Genomic DNA, 19971 nt, shown 5'->3' with positions numbered 1-19971 from the left:
AACAACTTGGTGATTATCTTGAAAGTAATCATCTTCTACATGCCAAGCAATTTGGGTTTAGACCACGGTACGCAACAGAGTTGGCAAACTGTTACCTCACTGAAATGATAAAACAGTCATTAGATGAAGGTAATGTAGTGGGAGCAGTATTTCTGGACTTGAAAAAAGCCTTTGATACTGTGAACCACGAAATTCTTTTAAATAAATTAGAAAATTTTAACTTGTCACATGATGCAATAACTTGGTTTAGATCATATCTAGAACACAGGCAGCAGTGTGTCAAAATAAATTCCACCCAGTCATCTATTCAAACTTGCCGAATAAGAATTCCACAAGGTTCAATTTTAGGCCCTTTACTTTTTAGTTTATATATAAATGATCTTCCAGACAGTTGCAAAAGGGTAAAATGCCAAATGTATGCAGATGACACAATTATATATGTCTCAGCAAAAACCCCTCAGATTGCAGCTGAGATGCTTTCAAAAGAACTGGATGGTGTATCACAGTGGCTCCGAAATAATCATCTGACCCTGAACTATGATAAGACAGTCTCTATGTGCTTTTCAATAAAAAGAAAGGTCAATGAAAATTTTAGAATAAAGATTGAGGAGAAGGAGATAGATGAGGTACATGAATTTAAATTTCTAGGGGTTACTTTAGATTCTCATCTTAAGTTTGATAGTCATGTAAAGAGACTGTGCAAAACTGTCAAGACAAATTTAAACTGCTTCCGATTAATAAGAATTAATAAGACAATATATACCCATTAAGGCAGCACAGCAGTTTATGCACTCTATGATATTTTCTCATCTATCGTATTGCATTACTGTTTGGGGTCAGGCCAATCAAACAACAATTACACCCGTTAGGTCATTATATAAACAGGCATTAAAAGTAATGGACAAGAAACCTGTAAGATGGCACCATTGCCTCATTCTAAGGAAGCATAATGTTTTCAGTTTTGACAGTTTTGTAAATTATTCATTTCTAAAACTACTTTTTAAAGGTAGGGTAGGTAATCCTGTTCAGAAACACTTTTTTTTATACTGGGTGAAATGGTCCTTCCATCCTGATAGTAGTCAATACATTATGTGTTTAGAAAAAGGAATGAAAAAAATCAGACCTCTGTAGCAGCTGCAGGACAGTAAAAACTCTGACCAATCACTGCCATTCGGTGCGAATGTAAAGAACCAATCAGATGCCTTCATGTCTCGTGCCCGCCCCGAGCCCCACTGCGCGCGCTGCCCTGCGTGCACTCATCACATGTCACCGTTCCCGGAAATATTCAGCTCAAAGCACCTGCATGCAGTCAGCGAAGGCAAACAAGGCAAAAACTACTTCCTCGGACCCTGCCCGCACTCTTGAACGACCTCCTCTGCTTCGCCCTCAACCCCGGACCTGTCCTCGAGCCGACGATGCGGTACTTTTCTCCGGACTCGGAGTGTACGTTAGTCTTCATTAGAGTCAACAATGTTTTCATCATGGAAACTCTTACATGCAAAACACCGTATATGTTATGAATCTTACACGAAATTCATCTTCATCACAGTGTAACTGATGGTAATGGAAAAACGTGTATCAATGCAACCTGTTTTTAGTTTTGCCTTATAAATATAGCTCGTTACCGAATGAAACTTTACCATTATCGATATGCTAGCTTGATAGTGAGTACTAAAAGAAATCTTATTTGTTTATATTCATAGTGATAAAGTTAGGTATTTTATTACATGTGATTCTGACATGATGTCACTGTATGTACTGTGCTCCTTCCTCTCCACTCGTCTCAGGTAATAAATGCGTCTTGTTCCAGCCTGAGCGTTTGGCGTCGCGCGTTCATGTGTTTTGGGGGCGTGGCTTTGGAAGGAGCTCAGAAGGGAGGGGGTGGAGTGAATGGAAATAATGAGCTGTGTTTATTGCAGATTAAAAGGTCTACAGTCACTCGATTTTTAAATTTTCTTTTTCAGAGTACTTACATTTTAATTATGTATTGGTATATAAAGACAGTTTAAACAAATTTGGAATGTTTTTTTTTTAGAAAAATGATTACCTACCCTACCTTTAAGTGTGTGAACAACCTTGCACCAGAAACATTCTGTCAACTAGTAGCGAAACAAAAGAGTGGAATAAGAACTAGAGGCACAGTAAGTGGAAACTGTATAGCCGCAAAACGTAGAACAACATTTGGTCAGACATCATTTTCAGTAAGAGGCATAAAATTGTGGAACGCCTTACCATCAGAAATGAAAACACTGACAGAACTCAAGGTTTTTAATACACATTTAAAGGAATGGCTGAAACTGAAACAACTCTGTGAACACTGACTGTGCAGGATACAACACAATGCATACAAACATAAAGTTGCATATGTTAGCATGCACAGACATATGCATACTTTTGTGTTTTTGTATTGTTAAATGTGTCTAGATTCTGTTTTATAATGATTTCTACATCGATTTAAGCCCATATCTTATTTCATGTATGGGATGTATTTATTGTATGTATTTTAATAGATATAATTTTTTTATTCAATACTCTGTAATTTCTGTTTTAATTTTACAAGTCTAACCAGGGACAGGGGTTGCAAATTAGTCATGGCTATAAACCTGTATGCATGGCATCTACTTTGTATTTTTTATAAAGCAATGTTCTATGCATTTGTCCCTGTCAAATAAACAAAACAAAAAAACAAAAAAAATGTGTGACAAAAAATTAGTAACACAAAATACCTTTTATTAGATGATGGTGTTTTCTCACCGAAGTTTGGTGGATCTTCTTTAGACCAGTCACTCTTCAGAGACACAGAGCTGGACACACGTGAGCCTGATCTTACACTGATGACACAAAGAACAGAGAGAGAGAGAGAAAACACTTTAGTAAAGGAGGATAAACTGTGTATGAAACACATCTGTGTCTTTATCTAATCCTCCACAGAAATACACACACTCACACCATCAACAGTTTTACAGTTAATGATCATTTTATTTACTGCCTCACATTAGTTTAACAATTTCTTTAATATACATGAGTGAGATTAAATATGTTGAGAATTATAATTTAAGAGAACATGTCAAGTTTTTGTTTATTGACAGAAAAGAGAGCAGAAATGTCTGTGTGATAGTTGTTAAGTGTATAGTTGTTTTCTAATGTCTATCAATAATTTTATGATCTAAAAACTAAAGTAATTTATTTGGATTAATTCAGCGTCTAGAAGGTTATTAACAAATTATTAACTGTGGTATTTTCTATAGAGCAAACAGGGCTTTATAGACAATGTCAGTGTTAATTTAAGAAGTTTAAAAGTGAAGTTGTGCAAAGCATTTGCAAATATAGAACAATGCTTAAAGTTGTGTTATTGATAGGAAAACACAAGCTCCAGTTGAGTTTCTAATAGTGTGAAAACAGACACAGTCTTACCTGTGTTTCTCTGAGAGACTCATCTGAGAGAGAGAGTCCTTTCCTCTTTCCTCTGACATACTGCAGCTAAACTGACACTGAAAACTGATCAACACTGGTTTCTGAAAACACTCAATCCTTCAGCATCACCTGGAAATGACACCATTTTACACAGATGAAGAACATCTTATTTAAAGGTACAATATGCAACATTTTCTGCCGCTAGAGGGCGCAACATTCCAAACAACAACAACGGCGTAGCTTGATGACGATGTGAAGGAGCGTGGAATGATGGGAACTGTTGTTTTCAACTCCACCGTGGATGTAAATCAGTCAGACGGGAATCGAAAAATCATGTTCATGGATGAGGCTAAGTTCTATTTTTATAAATGTTGCGTTTAATGACATGCTTTTTGTGGCGAGGGGGGCGTGGTTCAGCGCGGTCTGTAACGGGAGAGAGAGAGAAACGAGACGAGCTTAGAGTAAGTAGGTCAAGTGCAAATGATGAACACCTGTGTCTTATTGCAGTATTATTGGCAGAGAGAGAGAGAGAGAGAGAGAGAGAGAGAGAGAGAGAGAGAGAAAACTTGTATGAGAGACTGGAGAGAAAATTGGATGCAGAGAAAGAAAACCGGTGGATCCGAGCTCTCATTTTTGAACTGTTTTGTGCCGTCGCGGTTGCCACGGTGAATGCGCGTTGTGCGCGACTTTTGTTTGTTTTGTATTATTTTAATAAAGTACGAGTCCCAGTCACGCCGACCCCTGTCTTCTTCCTTCCTGACTCTTGAACCTTATCACACTTTTATTTCATTAAAATGAATTAACAGCAAGAAAAGTAAGGTTTAATACTAAATTGGTTATCATAGATGTTACTGTATTTGTCGAATTCATTGTTGTGATAACGCTGCGCAGTTTTACGTGTTCTAAACAATTGTTGTAAAAGTACATTCGAACATACCCACATCATTTGCCAAAATACTGATTAATCTTTATGTATAACACATGCTATATTAATTTACATGGCCATAAACACCAGACGTGATAAACAATGTCAATAAACTAAACACAAACACAAACCAAACTTTCCTTACATAAACATAACTATTACCGAATGCTACATTTGGAAAATATCAAATTAAGCATGCTTTGTCGACAGAACCAGCTGCAATCGGTAAAGAATAATTGTGTTCCATAACGACTGCACGAAACAAGCTAACGTTTGTTGCTTGATAGACGCTACAACTACAACTTCCGCATTTGTCCAGGACTCCACGCAGTACGAGCGGAAACCGAGGGTACGCGGATATGACGCAATTGACTGGCGACTCCCTGCTCCCCCCTGCTCTAACGCAGTGGTTCCCAAAGTGGGTCGCGGGACCCCGGTCCAGGGGTCGCGAGATGATTTCTATAAAAAAAAGTGGAAAAAATATATAGGCCCTATATATTTTTGTTGCAATTAATTTAACCATTTTCGCACGTACGATCACACCGGGTACATTTTCTGTTTGGCGAGTAAATCTCAAAAGGCTATCCGCCACACTGGCTGGTGAATGTTCATACCAAAATATGACATTTTCAGCGCGCTCGCGCTCTTCTGCCTCTAAGAACGAGCAGAGAGAGAGAGGGAGAGAGAGCGCCCCCTCACTATTCAGAGCGGTCAAGCTTCCCCGTACTTTTTGACAAGCGTCCTTGACAGGACGGCCAGAGCTTCTTTGCAGCTCAAGTCGGCGGCTGTGTGTACGTACAGTTAACGCTCTATCTGTTGACGGCGCTGAGGAAAAAGCTCCCGCCACTGGAAGAAGCGGTCGCCGCCCATTTGTATCCTGCTGGCAGTTGGAGAGCAAAGGCTGCGCACCCATCTAAGCCGTGAAGAACGTCTTCAGCACTCGCGGATCGTGCATACTCCGCCGCTGGCCAGGCTGCTTCTGCTTTACACACCATGGCCGTTCTTTTCTCGAGAAAAGGAGTTTTCCCATAGCGTTTGCAACGCAATACTCGTTCCCTTATCTCTCAGGGAACCGAGGTTCCCTTTCGTAGTCACTCCGAGTTACGTCGGATGACGACGAATGGGGTTTCGCTTAGAAAGCCTGTCATCTTCGAGTATATAAAACGAGCCAATGGCAATGAAATGCCACGGGTCTGCGGAATTTGCATAGCGTAAGTCCGCCCCACCCTGGGGGTATATAAGGAAGTACGCTGGCAACATGCAGATATGTTTTCGCTTCGGAGCCAAGAGTTTTCTTCACTCCTACAAGCCATTCTGTATCATCTTCACTCTACGAGACGAGCGGCTCTTCAGTGTGTTGGTGTGACGGCGTGTTCCAGCGAGATCGCATTGCCTGCTGCTGAACTGTGCAGTGATCTGCCGACAGTGTGTGTGTTTCTCCCTGGGCGCTTCAGCACTCTGCTGAGCTTTTCCTCTCTCTAAAAGAGCTGCACGCGGCACGTCTTTTTCAAGACGGTTCGCCCGTGTATTTACTGGATGTGGGCGCGTGATTCATCTGCCTAACGGTCACGAGCGCTGTTTCGCGTGTTGGGCTTATTCACGCTCGGCAGCGCTCGTGGATGAGTCATGTTTTCTTTGCGGGAACATGACCATCGCGATGTTTATAGATCGAGACTCAATGATCTCCGTGTGGGTAGAGTCCCCTCTGCCACACCCCAATCTATCTCTTCCTCGAGAGGGGATACTTTGGCTGGTGGCCAGGGTGATCTGAGGGTTACAGTGTGGCATAATACCGACGAGCATTCCTCGGGCCACGCCCCCCTCCACATCGCAAACCGTGGGGCTTCCGTGTGTGCCTGGTTCCTCTCGGGGACCCAGTGTTTTCATTCGGGGCTACAGCAGGTGGTTTCATGTCACTCACAGCATCACAAGCGGGCTTGATTCCTCTGGAAATGAGGATTCGACTGCGTTTCCTCCCTCTGGAGTGTCAGCGTTAGTCGAGTCAGATCCGGAGCTGATGGCCATGCTTGGCCATCCTCCCATGGCTGATGGCCATGCTCCCTGTCCAACACTGACAGAACACGGAAACTCGACCACACCCCCACGCAGGGACGCTATGCCTCCCATGTCTGGGCTGGTCGATCCGCCACGCACACTACTGACCTCGCTCTACGGGCGACATCGGTACCTGCGTGATCCCTGGGCCAGGTGATGTCCACAGCTGTGGTCCAGGAATGGGCTCAGCCAGGTTGATGTGAGGGATCTGAGAATTCATTTTCTCAGCTCCCCCATGTCCCAGGCTGGGCTCCTCGGCCAGAAGCAGACTGAGGCCTTCTGCACCGACGGTCATCCGTCCGTGCGGTCTCCTTAGTCTGCTTCCCGCCGAGGCCGCCTCCCTGCGGCCCCTCCCCTCGAGCCTTCACTGGCCCAGAGCAGGAGAGGGTTGCAGGAGGGCAGCACCGCCCGTCTCCGCCCCTTAGCCACTTACTGCTTCCTGCTCAGCTACTGTTCGGACGCTCTTGCTTACTGCTCCGCGCTTTGCTCTATCGCTTTGATATTTTATCTTCTATACTTTTATAATTTTAGCTCCTTTTATCACCTAATTTTAACTTCAGCAAATCAGCACAGTGCTCAAACGACAAAGTTTGGATTACTACAAAAACGCAGAATTCTTCTACCCGACCAGCTTACATTCCGGGGAAAGGAAAACACATCTGCCTACAAGGATAAGAGAGAAAATGCCTCTTCTGGAATCTACTTGCTGCACTAACTGCCACAGACTTTTACAAAGGATTGCAGTTCTTGAAACAAAGTTATTTACGGGACCACCAAACCAGACGGAACACACAACAGAGCTTCGTCATGGACGCCCTCAGCATATAGCCGGTGAGTCCCATGAAACTAGTGCTCCTCGACAGGTAGAGAAACAAGCCGATCGACTTACAAATCGATGGCACAAACAGGGAGCGAGACCCAAAGGCACTCGAGACATCAGATTGTCACGAGCCTCACATATTACCACAGTAGCATCCTCTACCCCAGATACAGCTCTGACAAAGATTGCAAACACTGGTCTCCTACCAACACCTATACATCTTGAGAACAGATTTGAAGTACTAATGAATGTAAATGAGGAACCCCCAAACGTGATGAATGTGATCGAACACAGACTGTATCAGCCAGTAGCTAACACTGATGCTAACTGGCGCTCAAGGTCGAGCAGACAGCGGCACTCAGCTCAGAGCGCAGCCGAGCCCAGGACTCTGATAGTGGGGGACTCCATAATCAGAAACATTAGCAGCAGGGATACAACTACATGCTGCCTTCCACAAGCAACAACTTCTGATATAAACAGGGAACTTCAGAACATTCTAATGAAACATAAGACTGCAAATCGACTCATCATTCATGTGGGGAAGAATGACATTCATAAAGAGCAGTCAGAACTCCTTAAGAAGGATTTCAATGAACTTTTTGAAACACTTAAAAAACTGAAAGTTCAGACATTCATCAGTGGACCACTCCCAGCAAGAGGGACAAACAGGTTTTCACGGTTGCTTGGGATTAATACATGGCTGCAAAAAACCTGCAATATAAAAGGAGTAAACTTCATTGACAACTTCAATCTCTTCTGGAGTCAGAGACAACTATTTCATCGGGATGGCCATCACCCAAACAAACTTGGCTCAAGAGTGTTAAAGGACAATATCTACTTCTCCCTCAATCATCCTTCTGCAGTGTGTGCCAATCCACTCAATCAGAACGGCACACACACACCTGGACACAGTATGAATGACCACAGGACTTCACTTCAGAATGGACATATCACACAAGGACAATGATAACACCACTGAGCCACAACAACCTCTGCTCACGGACACCATCTCAGCTGAGCCCTGCCCACAGAGCTCATCACAGACAGACACATCAGAACTGCTCCAAGATTCAGCACCCAAGGACGACTTCCTGGAAAACAGCCAGGGAAGCCAGGACAGCATATCACAGCCTCCTATAACACCAGAGCAACAGCCCCTTTCACCAGACACTTTTTCCCTCTCGCCAGCAACTCCACTTCTGTGCTTCTCACAGAAAATGGAAGAACTGGTGCATGCTGGAACCAGACTATCACACTCTTTTGCTGCAAGCCCCCAGATATCAACCAAAAAACGTCGGGCACCGCTACCACCAAAGCCTGCAGGCCCAGCTCACCCTCCCCCTGCCTCTGTGAGAGCTCTTCGGCCTCTGCCACAACGCCAGGGCCCACACCCTCCTCCATCTGCTCGAGGTGAACCAAAAACAACTGATACCAGCTCTCAGTGATGTGTGTCGGGTCCCCGCTTTGATAACAGTAACTTTCTCAAATGTTTACAGAACAAGCGGGAACCCAGTGTGCCTGTATCTTTCTCTATTGCTGTTCTATTACAAGATAGAAAGTCAAAGGCCTTCAATAGCCGTACAGCAAACTCAACTAATCTGGTGCCTATTGCACGTCTAACTAAGATTGGTGTAGGGAAAAAAAGTAAGACTGTTAAGTTAGCAATTTTAAACATCCGCTCACTTAAAAATAAATCACTTCTAGTCAATGACTTAATAACCACAAACAACCTGGATTTTATGCTTCTAAATGAAACCTGGCTAGAAGACAGCTGCAGTGCAACAATCCTAAATGAAACAGCCCCTCCTAACTTTACTTTTATGAGTGTCTGCAGAGCTGTTAAGAGAGGTGGGGGTCTAGCTGCTCTTTTTAAAGATATCTATCAATGTAAGCAAATATCATTTGGGAACTACACGTCTTTCGAATATCTGGGTATTGTATTAAAAGGTGCTCCACGCATTTTACTCATCATTATTTACAGGCCTCCAAAATACTCTCCAGCCTTTGCTGAGGAATTTACAGAACTGTTATCAACAATTACCTCAGAGCTTGACTGTTTTGCCATTGCTGGAGATTTTAACATTCACATAGATAATGCAGAAAACAATATGGCAAAAGAAATCAAAACTGTTTTAAAAACTTTTGATCTGACTCAGCATGTACATGGACCCACACACAATCATGGACACACTCTAGATTTACTTATCAGTAAGGGTCTAAACATTTCATCGATTGTTATTAAGGATGTAGCACTGTCTGATCATTTCTGTATTTTCTTTGATATATTGATCTCTCCTGCCACTGAAGCTAGATCTGTGTCTGTCAAGAAGAGATGCTTAAATGAGAACACTAGTGTACTATTTATGAAGGCTATATCCTTAACACCAAGCATATCTGCTGACTCTGTTGATTTTCTCCTTGATTCTTTTAACTCAAAAGTTAAAAGTGCAATTGATGATATTGCTCCTGTGAAAGTCAGGAAGAAGAGTGGCAGACAAAAAGCACCTTGGAGAAACTCAACAGCAGTGCAAAATATGAAAAGACAATGCAGAAAAGCAGAGCGCATGTGGCGGAAGACAAAGCTTGTAGTCCATTATAACATCTACAAAGACAGCCTTCATGCTTTCAATATGGAACTAGGCAAAGCTAGACAGACTTTCTTCTCAAATATTATAAACTGCAATTTAAACAACACACGCACTCTTTTTGCTACTGTAGAGAGACTGACAAACCCCCCAAGCCAGATTCCCAGTGAAATGCTCTCAAACAGCAAGTGCAGTGAGTTTGCATCTTTCTTCTCTGACAAAATCAATAATATCAGACAGGTGATCAGCACATCATTGAGTTGCGCTGGGGTCAGACAGATCAGACCACCTGAAAAAGTAGTAACTTTGTCTGATTTCAATCAAATTGATGGCACAATTTTGGTAGAAACCGTACAGCACCTTAAAACATCAACATGCACTCTTGACACACTTCCCACATCTTTTTTCAAAAGTGTGTTAAACAGTTTAGAAGCAGATCTTCTAGAAGTGGTAAATGCCTCACTTCTCTCTGGGAGTTTTCCAAACTCCCTGAAAACTGCAGTTGTCAAGCCCCTCCTGAAAAAGAACAATCTGGATAAGACCATATTAAGCATATATAGACCGATCTCAAATCTTCCTTTCATAGGCAAGATCATAGAAAAAGTTATCTTCAATCAGCTGAACAAATTCTTAAGCTCGAATGGATACTTTGACAATTTTCAATCTGGTTTCCGACCGCATCACAGAACAGAGACAGCGCTCATAAAGATAATAAACGATATTCGCTTAAATACTGATTCAGGCAAATTATCAGTGCTGGTACTACTCGACCTCAGTGCTGCATTTGACACTGTCGATCATAACATACTTCTTGACAGGCTGGAAAACTGGGTGGGGCTTTCTGGGATAGTCCTAAAATGGTTCAGGTCATACTTAGATGGGAGAGGTTATTATGTGAGTATAGGAGACCATAAGTCTGAGTGGACATCCATGACATGCGGAGTCCCTCAAGGCTCAATTCTTGCGCCACTCCTGTTCAACCTGTATATGCTCCCAATGAGCCAAATAATGAGAAACAACCAAATTGCTTACCACAGCTATGCAGACGACACACAGCTGTACTTAGCCCTATCGCCTAACGATTACAGCCCAATTGACTCCCTGTGCCAATGCATTGATGAAGTCAACAGTTGGATGTGCCAAAACTTTCTCCAGTTAAACAAAGATAAAACTGAAGTCATTGCGTTTGGAAACAAAGATGAAGTTCTCAAGGTGAACGCATACCTTCACTCCAGGGGTCAAACAACTAAAAATCAAGTCAGGAATCTTGGTGTGACACTAGAGTCAGACCTTAGTTTTAGTAGTCATGTCAAAGCAATAACTAAATCAGCATACTATCATCTAAAAAATATTGCAATAATTAGATGCTTTGTTTCCAGACAAGACTTAGAGAAACTTGTGCATGCTTTCATCACCAGCAGGGTGGATTATTGTAATGGACTCCTCACTGGCCTTCCCAAAAAGACCATAAGACAGTTGCAGCTCATACAGAACGCTGCCGCCAGGATTCTGAGCATAACCAGAAAATATGAACATATCACACCAGTCCTCAGGTCTTTACACTGGCTCCCAGTTAGATTTAGGATTGATTTCAAAGTATTATTACTGGTATATAAATCATTCAATGGCCTAGGACCTCAATACATTGCAGATATGCTCACTGAATATAAACCCAACAGATCACTCAGATCATTAGGATCATATCAGCTAGAAATACCAAGGGTTCACTCTAAGCATGGTGAGTCTGCTTTTAGCTATTATGCCAGCCGCAGCTGGAACCAGCTCCCAGAAGAGATCAGATGTGCTCCTACAGTGGTCACATTCAAATCCAGACTCAAAACACTTTTGTTTAGCTATGCATTTACTGAATGAGCACTGTGCCACTGTTCGTCCGACTGTACTGTACTGTATTTCATTTTATTTTTCTAAACTGTTTTAATTATTCTTATTTCTTTTTATTATTTTAATTTCTTCTATGTAAAGCACTTTGAATTGCCATTGTGTATGAAATGTGCTATATAAATAAACTTGCCTTGCCTTGCCTTGCCTTAGCCGGCCAAACGCCAGGCTAAGCAGCACTCTCGAGACGGGTGGCTTGCTCGGCGGTGTGGTTGAGGACTGCGCCCAACAGTCTTCGACCCTCCCCTGAAGTGGACTGAGGCCTTCTGCACCAATGGTCATCCGTCCGTGCGGTCTCCTTAGTCTGCTTCCCGCCGAGGCCGCCTCCCTGCGGCTCCTCCCCTCGAGCCTTCACCGGCCCCGGGCTGGAGGGGGATGCGGGAGGGCGGCACTGCCCGTCTCCGCCCCTTAGCTGGCCAAACGCCAGGCTAAGCAGCACTTTCGAGACGGGCAGCTTGGAGTTAGGGCTCAGTTCTTCTCAGGAGTTGGTAGCAGGGCCACTCCGTCCCCCGGTGGAGGGCCGGGGGAGAATCTCTTGTTTCAAGAACTGATGCCCCTTCCTCCGAGCCCCAAGAGGCTGTGGATGACAGTGCGCGCCGCTCACGAGCCTCGCCACTCTCGACCCCCTCTGTCGCCAGACCCCTGCCAGAGCATGCCCCCTTGGTACGCTGGTCCTTCCCTGGCCTCCTCTGGCAGGGCGCGGCTAATGACCGTGCCCCCACACCGGGCCGCTATGCCACCCACGTCCGGGCCGGTCATTCCGCTTCGCTGCACCACCAGGGTACATCTGTGGTTCGCTTGACCCCGCTGGTACAGCTTTTGAGCCTTCCCAGACTGTCCCGTTGGGTCGCGAGAACCATCAGGCTCGGCTACGCGATTCAGTTCGCGCAGTCTCCTCCCCGCTTCAGGGGAGTCCGCTTCACTATGGTTGGTGGCAATGCCCCTGTCATGAGAGTGGAGGTCGCCACCCTACTGGCGAAGGGTGCGATCCAGATTGTCCCTCCAGCCGAAATGAAGTCCGGCTTCTACAGCCTCTACTTCATTGTACCGAAGAAGACCGGTGGGTTACGACCAGTCCTGGACTTGCGCGTCTTGAACCGCTCCCTTTACAGGATGCCGTTCAAGATGCTCACAGCCAAACGCATTTTCGAATGCGTGCGGCCGCAGGATTGGTTTGCAGCGATCGACCTGAAGGACGCCTACTTCCATGTCTCCATTCTTCCTCGACACAGACCGTTCCTACGGTTTGCTTTCGAGGGGCAGGCATACCAGTACGCGGTTCTCCCTTTCGGGCTAGCCCTGTCTCCTCGCGTCTTCACGAAGGTCGTCGAGGCAGCCCTTGTTCCTAGAGGGGAACACGGGGTTCGCATCCTGAACTATCTCGACGACTGGCTGATCCTAGCTCGCCCTCGAGACCAGGTTTGCGAACACAGGGACCTAGTGCTCCGGCACCTAGCTCGTCTGGGCCTTCGGGTCAACTGGGAGAAGAGCAAACTCTGCCCCGTGCAGAGGATCTCTTTTCTCGGTATGGAAATCGACTCGGTCGCCATGTGCGCGCAGCTTACGAGTGAGCGCGCGCAGTCACTGCTGACTTGCCTTCGTCAATTCGAGGGCAAGAGTGCGGTTCCACTGAAACTATTTCAGAGGCTCCTGGGTCATATGGCATCTGCAGCCGCAGTAACGCCGCTCGGATTGCTTCAAATGAGACCGCTTCAGCTCTGGCTTCGCGATCGAGTCCCGAGGTGGGCATGGCAACACGGCACGCTCCGAGTCCCAGTGATTCCGACCTGCCGTCAGACCTTCACCCCGTGGTCGAACCTCAGTTTTCTTCGGGCCGGAGTGCCCTTAGAACGAGCTTCCAGGCATGTTGTTGTTTCAACAGATGCCTCCACCACGGGCTGGGGTGCCATGTGCAATGGACATGCTGCCGCGGGCTCCTGGACAGGACCCCAGCGCCTTTGGCATGTCAATTGCCTCGAGTTGCTGGCTGTACGTCTCGCCCTGCACCTCTTCCGTGCGTTGCTCAGGGGCCAGCATGTACTAGTCCGATCAGACAATACCGCGACAGTAGCGTACATCAACCGTCAAGGTGGTCTACGCTCCCGCCGTATGTCACAACTCGCCCGCCACCTCCTCATATGGAGTCGGAAGCATCTGAGGTCGCTTCGAGCCATTTATATCCCGGGAGACCTGAACCGTGCGGCCGACGAGCTGTCTCGGCTTCGGCCTCTCCCTGGAGAATGGAGACTCCATCCCCAGTCGGTTCAGCTGATTTGGGATCAGTTCGGGGACGCACAGGTAGATCTGTTTGCCTCCCACGACTCGTCCCACTGCGACCTGTGAGGGCACGCTCGGCACGGATGCACTGGCGCACAGCTGGCCGCGGGGCCTCCTGCATTTCCCCCAGTGAGCCTTCTTGCGCAGACCTTGCGCAAGATCAGGGAGGACGAGGAGCAGGTCATTTTGGTTGCCCCGTATTGGCACAACCGCACCTGGTTCCCAGAACTAGTACTCCTCGCGACAGCACCTCCCTGGCCAATCCCTCTGAGGAAGGACCTGCTTTCTCAGGGACGGGGCACCCTATGGCACCCTCGTCCCGATCTTTGGAACCTCCACGTGTGGCTCCTGGATGGGACGAGGTAGGTTTGAGTACCCTACCACCAGCGGTGGTGGCTACCATCACTTCCGCTAGAGCACTGTCCACTAGACATGCCTATGCGTTGAAGTGGAACCTCTTCGTCAACTGGTGTTCTTCTAAACATCAAGAACCCACGAAATGCCCGATCAGTGTCGTGCTTTCCTTCCTGCAAGAAGGGTTGGAGCGAAGGCTGTCTCCCTCCACCCTGAAAGTGTATGTTGCCGCTATTGCCGCACATCACGACGCAGTCGAAGGTAAGTCCGTTGGAAAGCACGACCTGATCATCAGGTTCCTGAGAGGAGCGAGTAGACTAAATCCTCCTTGCTCTCCTCTCGTTCCCTCTTGGGACCTCTCAGTGGTTTTAACTGCCATGCAGAGTGCTCCCTTTGAGCCTCTGCAATCAGTGGAGCTTAAGTTCCTGTCAATGAAGACAGCGCTCCTGGTTGCATTGGCCTCTATCAAGAGGGTAGGGGACCTGCAGGCATTCTCGGTGGACGAAGCGTGCCTGGAATTCGGACCGGCTAACTCTTACGTGATCCTGAGTCCCCGGCCTGGATATGTGCCCAAGGTTCCCACCACACCCTTTCGAGACCAGGTGGTGAACCTGCAAGCGCTGCCCTTGGAGGAGGCAGACCCAGCCTTGGCACTGCTCTGTCCAGTACGCGCACTCCGTGCTTACGTAGACAGAACGCAGTGTTTCAGGACCTCAGACCAGCTCTTTGTCTGTCATGGTGGGAAGCTGAAGGGAAAGGCTCTCTCCAAGCAAAGGTTGTCTCACTGGATAGTGGACGCCACTGCTTTGGCTTACCAGCAGCAAGGTCGACCATGCCCCCTTGGTGTGACGGGCCCACTCCACCCGGGAGTGTGGCATCCTCTTGGGCTCTAGCGCATGGCGCCTCGCTAACAGACATCTGCAGAGCTGCAGGCTGGGCGACACCTAACACATTTGCGAGATTCTACAATCTCCGAGTGGAGCCAGTTTCTTCTCATGTACTCGCTTCAACTAGCCGGTACTAGATTCTGCTCAGGTGCCCATTCCTCTCCTCGGACGGGATACGTGCGATATCTCCTCAGGTGAGCCTTATAAGCCCTGAGTCTCCTCCAGCACTGTTGACGTCAACGCCAGAGTTATGCCACCGGCAGCTTTCGCGCTTGGCTAGGTGCCTCCATGTGCATGGTTCCCCCTCTGGGTGACCCCCACATGTGTATTTCCACTGTAAGCCTCTCTGAGCATGTGTCTTTCACTTGGCAAGCCACCTTGCCACCCCTGGGGTTGAAATATTCCACCTGCGGCTGGACACCCCAGTGATTCTCCATATGCAGCCCCCCGGGGTCATATGTGTATTCATAGTCCCCCCCTTCGGGCTGGGCATGATTGCATATTTCCACTGAGATATGCTTCCCAGTGTACCTTGGTATTCCTGTGTTAAGTAGGAGTCCTTCGTCCGTGCCAGTCTCACGACAGGGAGCTCAGACTTACGCAGGGCACTGGAAGACAGACGAGAGGTGGCGTGATTAGACTGGGAACCCCATTCGTCGTCATCCGACGTAACTCGGAGTGACAACGAAAGGGAACGTCTCGGTATGTAACCCTCGTTCCCTGAGTTACGTCTCCCTGCCACTTCCGCTGTACCGCTGGAACGCCTGAGTTCAGTCTCGGCTCCTCAGCGAAGACATATCTGCATGTTGCCAGCGTACTTATATACCCCCAGGGTGGGGCGGACTTACGCTATGCAAATTCCGCAGACCTTTGCATTTCATTGCCATTGGCTCGTTTTATATACTCGAAGATGACAGGCTTTCTAAGCGAAACCCCGTCGTCATCCGACGTAACGTCTCCGTTCCCTACTCAGGAAACGAGGGTTACATACGTAACCGAGACGTTACGTAAGTAAGTGAGTAAGTAACCGAGTACGTTCTGCCTTCCCTTCCACATGAGTCAGGTAACAAAACTGACAAAAAAAATAATTATTTCACCCCAATGATAGTAATATTTCATATATTTCTCACATTTTTTTTATTTTTTTTATTAAACATTTCAAATTTTGCTCTGGACATTTTTTTATGTTTGTATTCAACATAATAGGCCTACCTTATTATCTCAATTAAAAGTACTGAAATGAATGTATATGTGACCAAAAAAAAGGCTGTTTATTATTTTGGCCGGTAAAAAATATGCTTGGCTGGTGGATTTTTTCATCTACCAGTCCCCGTGGCAGGTGAGCCAAAAAGTTAATTTCGGACCCTGGGGTGGGGGAGGTGAGGGGTCGCGGGGCAGCAGTGCATTTATCATGGGGGTCGCGGGCTAAAAAGTTTGGGAACCCCTGCTCTAACGCCCCGTTTCCTTGGTTAAAATCGCAATTTTCTCATGATTTAAAAATAGTTGGAAACATTTGGGATATTGTAAGTAATCAACTTAACAAAATATGTAACACTGGCCTTGAGAATTTGGGATATTTTAATGCAAAAATCTTACATATTGTACCTTTAAGACAATAATGAAGAATGCTGAGTTATCATCAACAACAGCAACAGCAAAAACAATGTATAAAATAAAGTGAGTTACAGACAAATATATTGCCATGTAAAATAACCGAATGGTCTTAATCATTTCAGATTGTGTAATGAGTTTAACTGACTCTAAATATGAATTCATTGGGGAACAGAAATGTACACTGTGCTGGGAAAACTGAACCCAATTTGTTATATTCTCTATTACAGTATAATATCATTTTACAATCATATTTACCCAATCTTTATTAATTGTTGAATCGTTTGTCATTTAATCATTACTTCAAGTTCACAATGGTGGTTGATTTCATTACTTTCAAATGATCCTAAAATAACTGATTAAGTAAAAGAAACCAGAATTATTATAGACATACTGTATAACTACTAATCATAACTGCTATGAACTGAAATATTCAGTTTAATAACAGCAGGTTGTTGTTCATTGACGTTAGGCTTCATCTCTGTCTACTGTAAATGTCTTCTTCAAAAATACTTTCGATTTCACATCACAAAATCAACAGCCTAAAACGGAAGAGAAAATGTAAGAAAACTTTCAAAACATTTGTTTTCAATAACCCTTTATCAATAAAACTTTTTGTGTTTTAACAAAAGATTGTAATTTCTGGCAGATTCTTCGTCTGTTCGGAGTAGCAGAAGAACAGCCTTCTGTAACTTCACATTTAAATCACGCTTAATATACAATATGAAGTTCCTAATAATTACAGATGACTTTAATGTAGAATGTATTAAACTTACTTGCAGTCTTGTCCACTAAGAAGAGAATTTATAAGTATTTTAAACTCAGTAACGCTTGTTGTCAGTCCGCGCGCGTCGTTCTCAGAATCTCTTGCTGGTCTCGATGGATTGTGGATTAAACACATAAATGGCCGCGAGTGTTATCAGTGAGCGACAGGATTAGGTATCAGAGGTTGTTACTTTCGTTTTCCTCTTCTTCGTGTGTTTTACATGAGGGTTTGGAACAGCTGAACAGTTGCACACCGACACCTACTGCACTGGAGCGGGATATTATACCACATATATCTCTAAATTCTGTTTAAAACCTCTTAAATAGACATTTCAACAGCGCATCTGTTATATCCCCTGTTTCTGGACTATTATCTAAGATGCTGGATATTGTAAATGACTGACATCCTGAGGTTTGCATTTATTATACATTCAATCCTTTTGTTTTGTATTAGGACACAAACGATTCATGATTCACAAACAGAGCTGGGGCCCGTTCTTCGTACGTCGCTAACTCAGTTAGCTGGATTTGATTGTTGGCGATTTGGCATGATCTTGGATTGTTTGGTTCTTCAAAGCTCATCCTGGACTTGCTGTCATATCAACAGGTGTGCAAGCTTAAACCTGCTCGGGAGCAGGCTTATTTCATGTAAACAGGATTAGACTGTGGCTTCATAAGCGGAGCTGATACGGGAAGTCCAGCGCAGCGCGATAGTGCACTTTCTGAGATGCAGGGTTGCCAACTCTCACGCATCTGGCGTGACACTCACGCTTTCAGCATCAATCTCACGCTCTCACGCACACGCAAGAAATGTCACGCCAAAATCCACGTTTCTCCCCTCTCAATCAGTTAATTTTCTGTTGATGACTAGACAACAGCGTATTAATGACAGGAAAGGAGTTTAAGGCACACAGCTGTAACATCTGCCTACAACGTTCTCACTGCAGTTTTCTCTGATCGTTGATTCGTTGAAACCTGATACGTCAGTTGCGTGTGAAAAGTTCAAAGAGAGTTCGGAGAATAGGTTCGGAGTCGGAGCCACTGATGCGCGTTTGAAAATTTGGATGACAATCAAGGTAAGCAGATAATGAAATGGTGTGCCTTGTCACTACAGACGTAGCCTTGCCTAATCAGTCTGTGTGCTGAGAGTACAGACTTCAACTATAGTTGCAAACGTTGTCTGACGTGCGTTATGTGGGCTAGCTATTTGCTCAATAAAAATAGGTTCATGGTACAAATTACGTTTTGTCAAATCGGGAAAGTGGCATTTTAAAATTCCCCAAATTATGAAAGGTTGCCCAGATTGTGTTGAGCCTGCCACAGTCAAATGCAGATGCTGAGCGAACATTTTCAGTTATTGGCCTAAACAAGACTGTCACCCTGTGAGTGATGGGAAGTTCGGATCATTTTACTGACTCGCTTGTTCTACCGAGTTCATTAAAATGAAATAATCTTTTTTCGAGTCATTTCGTTCATTTAAGGGGCTTTAAATGTTATACTTTTAACAGCCAAATTCCCCAAACATATCCACCTACACAGTCTTTATCATATTCTGAATTAAGAAATCATTATAATGCAGTCAAAAATAATTTACAGGGAACATTAATTACTTTACCTTCCGAGTCTTTCGTTCATCTGTCACGTGACAGACACATTACGGTTCATGAACGGATTGAACCCTGCTTCAGATACGAGCCTCCTGCAGAGGTAGTGAAGCAGGCCAACACTGCCACTGTGGGATATGCTACAACAGGCCTAATGTGTGAAACTTGAGTTGTGGTTTTCTATTATGAAAACTATTATGTAACTATTATGTGTCCCTTTTGTTTTGAGATTTCTAATTGGTTTGATGTTGTTGTTACATGTTTGTTATTTAATCACTTATATCTTTATTTTTTTATAGTGCAATCAATAAATTAATTGTACATTTTGAAAACACGTTTCCATTCTATTAGTTTTTTTTTTTTTCATAAATCATGGTTTATACTAAGTAAACAAGGACTGGCATTTTTTAAATTAGGTTTAGGGTTGCCAAAAAATTTCTCTGCACACGCGCGCACTGAAGATTTACAGAGTCTCACTCCAGCCAAAGTCCCAAAGTTGGCAACCCTGGAGATGTATATTTTTTCTTGTGACTCGTGAGATTTTCGTTTACATTATTAAATTGTTGGAAACGCACATTTAACTACAGCACAAACTGTTTGTATTGCCCTAAGATTTTTTGCAAGTGGCTCTTTCCTTTACACTATTGGAGATGCAGAGAACTTGATGGAAAGTGCTGTCTGTCGTGTCATTCGGAGTTTACCTGGCGCTTTTAGGTTTAAAAAACAGTTTTAGGTTTTTTGTGGCATTTCCAAGCCACTTAAGACCCAATGTTGT

At 44.9% G+C, this 19971-nt stretch overlaps 1 protein-coding gene across 1 annotated transcript in view; it reads right to left on the bottom strand.

The window, feature by feature from the left end:
- The window catches only part of LOC309501913 (NACHT, LRR and PYD domains-containing protein 3-like), a 105753-nt gene extending 87977 nt beyond the window's left edge, over nt 1–17776 (bottom strand). Inside the window, exons 1-3 of the mRNA XM_082174178.1 lie at nt 17604–17776; nt 3415–3543; nt 2727–2831 (exon numbers count right to left, since the gene is read on the bottom strand). Coding sequence (XP_082030304.1) covers nt 2727–2831; nt 3415–3473 — 164 coding nt within the window. The 5' untranslated portion in view covers nt 3474–3543; nt 17604–17776. The remainder of the gene's footprint in view (nt 1–2726; nt 2832–3414; nt 3544–17603) is intronic.
- Nucleotides 17777–19971: the final 2195 nt, after the last annotated feature.

The sequence above is a fragment of the Leuciscus leuciscus genome (genome assembly GCF_965113295.1).
Source record: "Leuciscus leuciscus genome assembly, chromosome: 6".
Taxonomy (NCBI): domain Eukaryota; kingdom Metazoa; phylum Chordata; class Actinopteri; order Cypriniformes; family Leuciscidae; genus Leuciscus; species Leuciscus leuciscus.
Note: the sequence above shows the minus strand (reverse complement) of the source record. Positions and strands in the feature narration are given on the sequence as shown.